This window comes from Condylura cristata, unplaced genomic scaffold (assembly GCF_000260355.1).
Source record: "Condylura cristata isolate star-nosed mole 26May11 unplaced genomic scaffold, ConCri1.0 scaffold00012, whole genome shotgun sequence".
NCBI classification, from domain to species: domain Eukaryota; kingdom Metazoa; phylum Chordata; class Mammalia; order Eulipotyphla; family Talpidae; genus Condylura; species Condylura cristata.
The window spans coordinates 22,251,851-22,263,945 of NW_004567113.1; the positions used below are offsets into that span (position 1 = coordinate 22,251,851).

Genomic DNA, 12,095 nt, shown 5'->3' on the forward strand with positions numbered 1-12,095 from the left:
GTGCTTTAACCCGCTGCACCACCAGGGAGGGACCGGATTTTTTAAAACAAGTATTTATCAAAGAAATAGCTCATGGTCAAAGAAGCGTCGGCACACCCCCAGGGAAATATTGAGAGACCAGTTGGGAACAGGTTTGCAAGGCTGTCCAGTGAACAGCCCTCTGGCTATTTATTTAGTAATAGTGAAGAATCATGATTGATAATGTGACGATGGCGGGAAAAACGGGGTCCATGGGAAACAAAGGCTATTCATCTTTATGGGGAAAAGGACTCTAAAGAGATGAAAAGGTATCAACTATGTAGTGAACAGGGGAGGACATGTCAGCCGCGGACACAAGGAGAACTTCCCCTGCAGATGCTTGGTGTAATTTCAAAGCTACTCACAGACCATCTTGGACCCTGACAACACAGTAAGTAAGTCGATGGTACCTAGGTGTCCCCAGCCAGCTCGGGATGTGAGTCGTTGTCTCAAGGCAGTCATGTTTACATACATAGGTGTATAAAAAGGCCATAATACAGTTACAGAGGCCCTAGGTGGAAGAAAGGCCACGATAGAAGTAAAATTGTAAGAAATAAATGTCACAGAAGAAAGGGATACTTACAGCACAACTTTTTGTGGAATAAACTAGAAAAGTCCCTTCTGTGAGACATACCAGCTTCAGGACTGAGAAACATCTATTCCCTTTTGTCCTTTCCACTTTTGACAACCTTCCGGCAACAAAACAGAAAACATCTTATGATGACATACACTGCAGTCACCACACAAGCCAGCAGGAACCCAATCACATCCAGGGAATGGAGCTGGGCCCAGGTGAGGTCATGGGAGGCCGGCCGCAGGTGCTTGGCCCCTTTATTGCGCATGACAAACTCGATCCAGAAGACAGCTCGATCCAGAGGCTTCATTGGCTGATCGCGCTGTATTCTTGATAATTTCATGACATTCTCTTTATATCTGGAGAGAAAAAGAAATGTATAGGTATTGGAAGGAAACTAATTTATCTAAGCATACCATATATTGAAAGTTTGTAATATGTCACAATATGACTCAAAATATATGTAATTGAAATGTAGTACTAACTTTTATTGTAACTTCATAGAAGAGATTATTTTTAAGTTAGAATTTTCTGAATGAGATTATTTTTAAGTTAGAATTTTCTGAATATAGTATGAGCCCCTGTAAGTTTTACACACACATACATAGTGCTTATATGTGATGTATGCACATATATAATAATTTAAACGATTCTCATGAAATATTTAAAAGAGAAGTCTTATCATGCATGAAATGACTATCTGCTAATTTCCTGTGCCTCTTTTTTCCCCTCTATTCTTTATTTCCTATATGCAATCAGAATAACTTTCAAAACATTAAAATTTCCTTCTCAAAATTTCCACTGGGTTCTAATCACAGTTAGCACTAGTCCACATATATGGTGTTCACCTCAGGATCCTACATGTTAACTACTACATCTTCCTATAGCTTTGTCTTCTGCACATCCTGATATAGACATAGTGGTGTGCATAAGAACTAACAGTTTTTGAGGGTTCAAGTTTATGTTCTCACTGTAACACATCCACATAGCTGTTTCCTCCTTTTCTCCCCAGGCTATCTGGTCTACGTAACCATCCCCAGGACTTTCTTGTAACTCTTAATAGAGTCATCAGATTCAGTCTGGTCTATGTAACTATCTCCAGGACTTTCTTGTAACTCTTGACAGAGTCATCAGATTCAGTCTGGTCTATGTAACTATCTCCAGGACTTTCTTGTAACTCTTGACAGAGTCATCAGATTCAGTGTAGTTGTTTTTTCTTTTCTTTTTTTTTTATGCCCTTATTATTTGATGCATTTCTAGTATTTGTTGCCAGTGATAATATATATTACATTGATAAATTGATCTATTCATAATTATAAAAATTTATCTTTATTTTTAGTAGTGTTTCTGGTTTACTTAGTCTGAAGTTTCTGTAATTATACATTCTTTGTGTGGTTATTGCTGAAATAGACAGGCACACATTATTGTGTGCACTCCTATGAACCATGTGTAGAAACAGCATATAGTTAGTTTTTAAAAAATCCAATGTGACCATCATAGTTCTTAGATGATTTCATCTAAGCTAGCTTCAGTCCTAAAGCTATGTAGGACTCTACATAGATTCTATGTAGTGTGGGATTCTATGTCGTGTGGGATATTACCTTTTTATTCTATAATTTATTTTGTATTTTCCAAACCAATTTGTGTTGCTTTTCCTATTATTTTTTGTTCCCTTAAGTTTTTTCTTAATTAAATTTTCTTCAGTTTCTTTATATATTACATTTAAAGTACTTATAACACACACCAATAATGTTAATAATAAGAACAAATACTGAATTAATGGACACTGTACTTTAATTCTCTTGCATATAGCTGCCCGTTATATTATATTATAATATAATATTATTATATAATACAACAGTATATATTGTATATAATATAATAATGTTATATGTAATTTATTATAATATATTATTATATAGTATAATAATACAATGCTACCTTATTATATACCTTTGGAGTGGAGTACAAAGAAATTAATACTTATCTTATTGTATTTAGAAACTGTTATACTCCCCTATATACAATAGGGAATCCTATATACAAACAAGTCATGGAAACATCCTAAGTGTTCAAACACAGATTAGTGATTAAGAAGATCTGCTATCTATACAAAATAAAATGATACTCAGCTATAAAGATAAAAGATGATTCAACTTATTTCATTTGTGATAACATGGATGATACTGAGGTGATTATACTAAACATAAGCCAAAAGGAAAAAGACAATATGGGATAGTGGCATATGTGGAATATTGATAAACCAACTAAAAAGTCAGATAAAATGAAACCAAAAACAAATCCTAGAAATTTGGCTGCAAAATTGACGCTGCCAGAAGGTTGGGGGGGGTTGTAAAATGGGGAAGTGACAAAATTGTTAAAATGGTCATCTCATCCAAAGTAAAATAATGAATCTATGCAACTTTGAAATAAATATTTAACTGAAAAGAAAAATCCTATTTCTGGATGGCCACAATCATGTGAAAAATTTCATAACTGAAGTCTTAAAAGGTGTTATGAATATCGTATTTTTTGGTGACAAAAGAATCTATGTAGAAATATAGCTTTGTAAAACTGTGATACTCACGAAGGATCGTTAATGACTTTCTTCAATGCATTGAGCAAGTCTGTGCTTGACATTTGTTGAAAGTCGACTCTGACAGCTGCTCCCTTTGCCATCATATGAGCAATGTTATCAGGCTGGTCCGCAAACAGGGGAACGCCCACCATCGGGACGCCATGGTAAATAGCCTCATAGATGCCATTGGTTCCTCCATGGGTTATGAAGGCTTTGGTTTTTGGATGACCTACAATTGAGTATGGATTTCTGGATAATACGAGCTACAACTCTGAGAGCTGATATTATGAACTACAAAAATGAGATTATGGCAATGCAAAGTACTGAAAGAGGCATTGTACTGAGGATAACAGATTACACATAAAATTCATTGAAGTTTTCAGATCTGAAAAGCAGGAAGCATTTTTGTCCTCTAGAGAGGTAAAATAACATTGTCTGATTTGTGGGTTGATAATGCGTATAAGTTTGTCAGGTGAACAAATTATATAAACACAGTGAGTAATGAAAAATAGCCTCTGAGAAAAAAAATTAAGACATGTTAGAACATTATCCTTTAAAGAAACTGAAATCACTGAGTTTAAAATGGAAGACGCCAAGACTGCAAGAGATTTGACAGTGGTAGCATTGGAATCAAAGCAAGGAAAGATGGCAATTTAACCTGACATATGTATGTTATTACAAAATAAATGATAATTTTCCTATAGATGACAGAAAAAAATATATAGTATTTTCCACAGAGTCACTGGTAATAAAACAGCAGCTGTTATTATTTTTGTTCAATGGCACTGAATTCTGGCACTGAAGGATAGAGATAGCAATAAGGTGGGAGACCAGGAAGAAGAGGTAATGCAGGTGCAAACATCCTGCTGGTCAGTGTGCATGGGGGGAAGTAGTCAGGAAGATGGGGAAGCAGGGGTACAGAAGGGGAGAGTAGTTTCGGTCAAATTAATGAAGCATATGTATATATGATAGTATGAAAATATATCCCCCAACTGTACAGTATGTAAATAGCTGACAAAATATTAAAATTTGAGGAAAATTATAATCCACATAGGTGTTGAAAAAGTCTGTATGGTAAGTAATTACACTTGGAATAAAGATATTTTGTTTCTGGTAAAACTGTGTACAATAACTTGCCAATAGCTGTATCTTATCCTTTTTCCACAAAGAACTGAAATAAAAATATAAGGAAGTTAAATTTTAAGCTTTTAGAATAATAAATGTTCAATATATTGTTTCCTTGTGAAATATTATTGCTCTGGTTATTGTTATTCTTACTTCAGTGTTTGCTTTCCAGAGTCTTACCAAGAAGGTCATTCTGAGGGATCCACTTATAGAGTCGAGTGTTTGCCCCTAAAGTAGCTGGCCTCTTGCCATCAAATCTCCATAGAACCTGTTAGAGTAAAGAAAATTTTTTTTCAGTAGTCAGATTTCAACAGTCAAGCATGTTTGAGCTCTACAAAAGTTAAAGAATACCTAGTTGGTACATTTCTTAAAGTATGTAATGAGGATAAGCGGACTTAAATATGACCATGCTATGAAAGCTGAAATAATAGCAATACCACATTTGTGAATTTGCTTTCATATTTGTTCAAGAATGGATGCAATCACTGTTTCATCATCTCAGTGTATGAAATATTTGTTGTATTAGACAAATGAGCATATCCATGATCAACCCAAGTAATTGAGAGACCTTTAGGAAGTCAGTAAAATTTTTATGATGAAAGCATGACCTTTCTAAAATCTTAAGATTTAGTTTGTTTTAGCTATTTATACAATACTGTCATCTTCCGAGGAGGCACTAAGTATTTCTTTCTAAGTGTCATAATATTTACTAATATCTACAGTTTCCATGAGTTATTTTAAACACTTTATATCTTTTTATTTGAAAATGGACTATTCTAGAATTCAAGTTCTTTACAGAATTATATGAGTGTGTACTTCATCAATCTGTGTGTTCTGCTCCCCACTCTGTCTCTGGTAAAGCCTCTCACTGCCCCTGTACCTCTGGCCTGTACCCCAGTTCAGTTCTGTATGTATGTGTGTGTATATATATATATATATATATATACATATACATATAAAATCTTTTTCCTGCCTCAAACTGTACCAGACACAATGGTGTCTGGTACAGATATATGGAAATAGCTGGGTGAAGCCAGGCCATTCTTTTGTGTTTTAAGTGAGTTACCATTATGATTGAAATTAAGTGCAGCTAAAGGCACAGAGTAAAGATTTGCTATTATTATAATGTTGTGGGGAGATTGGAAACACAAAATTCTGCCCTCTCATTTTGTTCCTTTTCCTTATGAGAATTCTGAGGAGATGGTATGTACCATGGTAGAAATGTCCAAAAGTACTATTTTTGACAAGAAATCAAGAAGGAAATCAGAAAGTAGAAGGCATGCAATTTTGGTCAGTAATCTGGGTCTCTTTTCTGCTAAAGCTTTTGGAATTAGCCTCTTCAGAGTATCGTTCATCGTACTATTAAGGAATGACCAGGGAGCATCCTTGGTGGTGCAAGGGGTTAAAATGCAGTAATATGAAGCTATATTTTGGTGTGAGTTAATGTCTGAGAGAAAGTAGATCCATCTTTACAATTTACCATTATCATAAAACTACATCCATGCAGTTACACTTAGTAGTTGTCCACTATTAAGTTACTTTCTCTAACCTTTTGTGGAATTTGGGCAAGGGCTGATGCAATCACACTTGCCCTTTCTTCTGGCATGTTACTGACGATTGAGCCCAGAGAAAACACCACAATACCATTTTCTCCAGAGCTCTGTACAAACTCTTCCATTTCCTGTGAAGAAAAATTTGCTCCATTACAAAAGAGCAACAGCACAGCAACTGTACTTGAAGGATAGCTAAGGAGAGACCATCATGGACAAGGAATTGTTGAAACAGTGCTTTTACAAAAGGTGGCAAACTCTAAATAACATTTACTTTTTAACAGTATTTGAGATCTTAGTTTAGCAGTATAATTATATTTTCATTGTTGTGCAAACCATCTGCACAAGTTTTTCTTCTTATAATTGAAATTTTATGACCATCACACAATTCTCCTTACACTCTTCAGCAGTGCCTGGTAACTGTAATTTTACTTCCTATTTTCATGAAATGCAAATCTAGAGAATTCATATAATTGGCATCCACTAAGAAGTATTTCATAAATTTGTTCAGTAAACATGTCTTACAACTTTAGAAGGATTGAAGCATTTTTTTCTTTTAGCACAAAAATAAGGAACTTGAAAGCAAATAAAATTAGACAACTGGAAAATTCCCAAGTATATGGGATTAAACAAATACTACTGAACAGTCAGTAGGTAAGAGAAGAAATCTAAAGGAAATTTTTAAAAATGGTTTGATTTAATTGAAAATATAAACACACCAAAATTGTGGGATACAGCGGTGTAGTTCTTGGAGGAAAGTTTATAATGATAAATACCTTCAATAAGAACCAAGTATCTCAAGTAAACAAGCTAGCTTTCCCCTTTAAGATACCAGAAAAAAAAAGAACAAACTAAGTTCAAAGTCATTAGGAGGTATGAAATGACAGAAATAAATGAAAAATAAAGTGATTGATTTGAAGAATACTCTTCCTTAGAAAGTCAAATGCAGGCCCTCCCAGATAGCACAATCAGTTAAAGTGCAGCACTGTGAAGCTATACATAGCCACCTCAGCATGAGTTAGATCCCAGGCCCTAGAGGTGACCCACATGGTGCAGCAGACCTGTCTCCCTCCCCACAAGACCTCAGCTCCAGCTGCCTACCATCCTCACTCCCTGCTTATCTTTTCCATATCCTTTTGCCCCAGCTTCTTTCTCTTGCTTCTCCCCTCAGCAGTCTACTGTCCTGGATCTGCCTGCTCTGTTCCCCGTTCTATCTGGTGAATCCTCTCACTGCCCCTGCACCTCTGGCCTATACCCCGGTTCTGTATGCATAAACAAATAAATCTTTAAAATTAAAAAAAAAAAAGATGTCAAACTCTAGCATGTCAAATGATCAGTGTTTTAAGGGCTACAGTGACAGCAGGTAAACATTGGGCTGGGATGCAAATATTGTTGAACTTTAAATTTTTGTTTTTGAGGAATGGGCTTTTGGTAATGTTGCATCCAAGTGAAGAGCCTCAAAGAAAACAAAGGAAATCAAAGTGTGGGAGGCTACCTTAGGCAGGGGTTTGGCAGGTTTACAATGGAGTCCTCCAACAAACACAAAATTTGGTAGGAATGGGCGAGGAAACTCAAAATCCCAGTAGGTTCGAATGAGCCACATTTCAGCTTTCCCCATGGTCTCAGTTAATGTAGTGGGTCTCCCTGGAGGAGTAGAAGAAACAACGGTAGAGGAAATGAGAAAACTGTAACTTAAATACCAGTTGAATTTCTGAAAGGAGCTTGGAATTATGTAGAACAATATGTAAAATTATCGGTGGTCTGAGAATACAAATATATGTATACTGTGTAATACAGGATAAATATACATGACAAAAATATATTAAATTTTCATGTTATGTATATGTGTATATTACAAAGTTTAAGCACCTTGTGTAAATCAATATATGCACTATTATATGGATATATTACAAAGATTAAGATAATTTTGTGCAAAATAAATGAAAACTTATTTTACAAATACTCTGTTAAACTTATGTAAGTTCAATTAAATGATCAAGGGCCTAGAATGATTGAGCCCTTGAACTGGTAAATCAGCAAGTACAAGACTCCACAGGGCCTTACATCTCTCGAAGGAGTTGAGATTGTTTCACCCTCTGGCAGGCCTGATAGGGAGGAGAGGAACTTCCAAAGGCATACAGAGACTTACGCAACTTGGGTTCAGAGATGTGACCATGTCTGCCTATGAACACATCCTCAAAAAAAAAAGCCTTCTATTTTTGTCCATGTAGTAATTTTTTATGCACTTCTCAAATATACTGTCAAGGTGCATATGTTGATATATCAGCATCATTTTTGGTGCATTTCTTTGGGGATTTTTGTTTCTGTATAAACACATTTTGTTGTTGAATAATTGATTGCCTTTGGAAGTCAACACTCTGATATCAAATAATCACATTAGTACATTCATGAGCATAAATATTCATTCAACCTAAATCAACAGAGATTAAACTTATAGTTGCTTACTCTGTAAAGCTGCAAATGTAACAGAGGCATAATATACTTGGCTAATTAAACTCCATATAGATTAACAAGTAGAAGCACTTTTCCTTGCACACTAAATCTGATTTCTACAATTTAGAAACTTATTCCCTTGATTCAGTTTTCCCTACTGAGTTGCTAAATTCTTGAAAATATGGTTAATTTATTGTATCTACTACTGTCTTTGGATCATGTTAGAATGTTAATAGCATTTTTCTAATAATTAGTGATTATTGCAAATCATAACTGGATAATTTTTACAATGTATGAAAGAAGTAGGTGATTCCTAATTTTCTTCACTGTATCTTTAATGAGAAATACAGTTTTCAAAAATTTAGTAAATTTTGGATTTCTACTCTTCAACAAGATTTTGGCCTATTATGAGGTGATTTCTAAGGAATTAGGGAAAGAATATGTGATCTTGTGGCACAAGTTAAAGCATAGCACTATGAAGCTATCACAGACACTGCAACAAGAGTTCGATTCCCAGCCAGGGAGGTGACCCACATGGAACAGCAGACCTCTCCTGGCCAGCCACTACTCCCCTCCCGCAGTGTATTTCAGTCAATCTGCCTATTCTAATCCCCACCCTGTCTCTGGTAAATCCTCCCCCACCCCCCACCCCCACACCCCTGGCATGAACCCCAGTTCTTGTATGCATAGTCTTTTTTTAAAAACCAAATTATAGGTCTGAGTTTGCAATGTGTCACTCTCTCATAATTGTTAAAATATTTTCAGAATATATGAGGAAATAAATTAATTTTTACACAAGTACACTGAGAAAAAGTCAGATGAAACAATCTCCATATATTTCTGTCCAAACCTAACTTTGCATTCTAACATCTGCTTTGACAAAGGTCATTAAAAAAAATTTCTAATGCCTTTTCTAATAATAAGTCTATTACATGAATATGTAGGTAAAAAAAAAGTCTGAAACAGAGGACATTTTAGTCAGTGAAACTATTTTGTATTTGACAGTAAAAAAGTCCATACATGGGCCCTCCCTCGTGGCGCAGTGGGTTAAAGCACAGCACTAAGAAGCTAAAGCCACTTCTTCATAAGTTCGATTCCACCTGCCCCAGGGGAGATCACATGGCACGGCAGACCTCTCCTGACCCACCCACTGCTCCCCTCAGCAGTGTACTTTGCCAGTCAGCCTGTTCTGCTCCCCATTCTGTCTCTGGTAAATCCTTTCACCGCCCCTGCATTTCTGGCCTATACCCCAGTTCTATATGCACAAATAAATCTTTTTTTTTTAAAGTCCATACATGTTATTACATTTGTCCATACATGTTTTTACATTTGTCAAAACCCATAGAATGCAGGGCATCATTTCACTGGAGTGTGAAGCTTGAATGATGTAGGATCATCTACTGCAACAAATGTATCACTCTTCTTGAATTCTATGCATGAGTGTGCGCAGGAGTTATTTACAAAATCAACAATATTTGATATTCCTGTATACCTAAGATGTCTGTGTAAAGTAAAATATTACAAATAGATGAGCAAGAATGGATATGAATGTACATTAAGCTTTCTGTTTGTGTTTCCTAAATCCTTGGGGTGACCAGCAACAGTCATAAAACACAGGGTTCCCAATTACCCTATAATTTTAAAATTTTTATAATAGTTTTGAGGTTGAGCAATCATTTTCATTAACATTCAACTCTTGCTCATATTGGACAAATCCAGTGGCCATATAATTATAAAACATTACCTGCTAAGATACTAAGAGGTGTAACACATAATTCTGCCAACTAAAAATATGACTTACCTAGTACTTCACTGTAAAACTCATTCCACTCCTTGAAATTTACTGATTGGAACCAAAAGTTAAAGTAGAGCACATATATCATGTTTTTTACCCTTTCCATGAATGTCATTTTATCACTTAATTCTGACAAAACAACAGGTGTATAGGAGGGTGGGACTGGAAGTTTTCCACCAAGTGTTTCAAATTGGTATCCAAGTGAGAAGCGTAGAGTGTACACAAATGGGACTTTCAGCACCTCTGCCAGCAGCTCACCACAGTGTCCTACAGGGTCTGCAAGGACGAGATCAAATCTTGATTCTCGGAGCTTGGTCACAAGTTTCGTGTTCTTGACTACATCTTCACAGAGCCGTCGGGAAATAACAACAAATTTCCAACTGGCTTCTTGCATTTTTGAAAAGTGTGACCAAAAGGAGTCTTTAGGCAATTCATATGTCCACTCACTCACTAGTTGCTTGAAAGCAATTTCAAAGTCAGCTTTAGAGAGAGATGTAGGAAAAACCTCAAATTTAAAGGCAGAGGGTTTGCTGTGGTCAATGAGAATGGAAGCTGAAGATGCTAGAACAACCACTTGGTGACCTCTCGCAACAAGTTCATCCAGGATCGTCTTCATATTCATCCAGTGGCTGTATTCCGTGGGCCACACCAGCATCTTCCCACAGCCCCCAGCACTAAAGTAACAGCCCAGCTGGAGCAGCAGAAGAGCTGACGTCCACTTCACAGACATGCTGGTGAAATATGTGCTCTCTTAAAATTTTCTTTCCTTTCTTGCATTGCTCATGGTTATTTCTTAGAGAAATCAATCTGGAAGTTAAAGTATAACTGCCACACCTCATAGTCAGAATATTGTGTTTACAATCAAAACATTTGTGAGGCATGAGAAGAAGGCAAAAGTAGATGACCTTGTTTGTATGCAAATAGGTTCAATATCTCTTTGAAGATTAGTAGTGTTGTCACAAGGTAAGAATTAATGATCTTACAGATGTATGTTACCTAGCTTACATAATATACTTTAGAAGAATTTCAAGAGTAGTGGAAAGAGATAGATGATTGAGTTTGCTATCTCACAGAGAAGAATAAGACAAACAACCTCTTATGCAGCTGAGTGCAAATTACTTGAATGCAAATTGTTTTGTTTGTTTTTATAAAAGCTTTCTTAATATTGAATTAGTATTCTATTGATGCACTTGATGCATTTAAAATGTAGAATTCAGATTTCATAGTATGTTCATAGAATTTTACCCCCACATGTTATCAAATTCTGTACATTTTACCATCACCAACAGAAACATTCACACTTTTTCTGGATCTTTCTAAATTCTGTCTCACCCACATTCTATCTAAGAATGCATCTAGTTTGTTCTCTGTAGATTTCCTTAATTTGAACAATTTTTGTAAATGGAATCTTGCAATATATGTTCTTTGAACATGTGAACACATACAGTGTTGCAACAAATGAATGAATGAATAATGAACAGAAAATGAATGAAAGAATAAATAGTAAATAAGAGTCATGGAATTCAAATGGGAGTTATATTTTATTTGATTCTTCTTAGTTGCTTTCACAGTGGAGTGCATTAATCAATAAATATTTATAAGGAATGTAAGATAACATTACACTACATGAAATAATGGCAATAAACTTTATGTAAATGAATTTATTAGTCTTTTTATTAAGCTGTAATTGTTTATTATTAAAAAGACTTAAATTTTTCTAAGTATCTTCTATTTGGAGATTGTATCCTTTTGAGATACAAAGATTTTTTCTTAATATGAATGATTTGATAAATGTTAGAATACCTTTATTGGATCTACAAAAGTAAATATTTAAGTGCCCATTTTATGTTTTAACTATTTACACAGAATGAACCCATGAGGGCCTGGAAAATTTTACTCATTGTCAAAATTGTATTATTTTTCATTGAGGTAATATTGATTTCCAAACTGCATGTATGTTGGGAGTATATGTTCATATATCTGTATGTATTTTCCACATCA

General features: G+C 35.3%; 1 protein-coding gene across 4 annotated transcripts; it reads right to left on the bottom strand.

Annotated features, from left to right (window-relative positions):
* Nucleotides 1–657: 657 nt before the first annotated feature.
* On the bottom strand, nucleotides 658–10,824 carry LOC101621005 (UDP-glucuronosyltransferase 2B4-like). 4 transcript variants are annotated; one of them, XM_012724026.1, is made up of 7 exons: nucleotides 10,480–10,824; nucleotides 10,101–10,128; nucleotides 7,341–7,489; nucleotides 5,845–5,976; nucleotides 4,476–4,563; nucleotides 3,180–3,399; nucleotides 658–951 (listed from the first exon to the last, which is right to left on the bottom strand). In XM_012724026.1, the coding sequence occupies exons 1-7, from the start codon at nucleotides 10,822–10,824 to the stop codon at nucleotides 675–677; spliced, it is 1,239 nt and encodes a 412-aa protein (XP_012579480.1). In that variant the 3' UTR covers nucleotides 658–674. The 4 variants fall into 4 exon arrangements, with proteins under 4 accessions (XP_012579480.1, XP_004681309.1, XP_004681308.1 ...); XM_004681252.2 differs by lacking the exon at nucleotides 10,101–10,128 and having other exon boundaries at nucleotides 10,353–10,824; XM_004681251.2 differs by having other exon boundaries at nucleotides 10,101–10,824.
* Between the last annotated feature and the right edge of the window lie 1,271 nt (nucleotides 10,825–12,095).

Excerpts from the sequence above, each read along its gene's own strand:
- LOC101621005 (XM_004681251.2), bottom strand. The coding sequence starts at position 10,824 with ATGTCTGTGAAGTGGACGTCAGCTCTTCTGCTGCTCCAGCTGGGCTGT. Across the intron at positions 7,490-10,100 it reads GTTTTACAGTGAAGTACTAG|GGAGACCCACTACATTAACT; the intron begins GTAAGTCATATT and ends CTACTCCTCCAG. Across the intron at positions 3,400-4,475 it reads CCCTCAGAATGACCTTCTTG|GTCATCCAAAAACCAAAGCC; the intron begins GTAAGACTCTGG and ends ACTCAATTGTAG.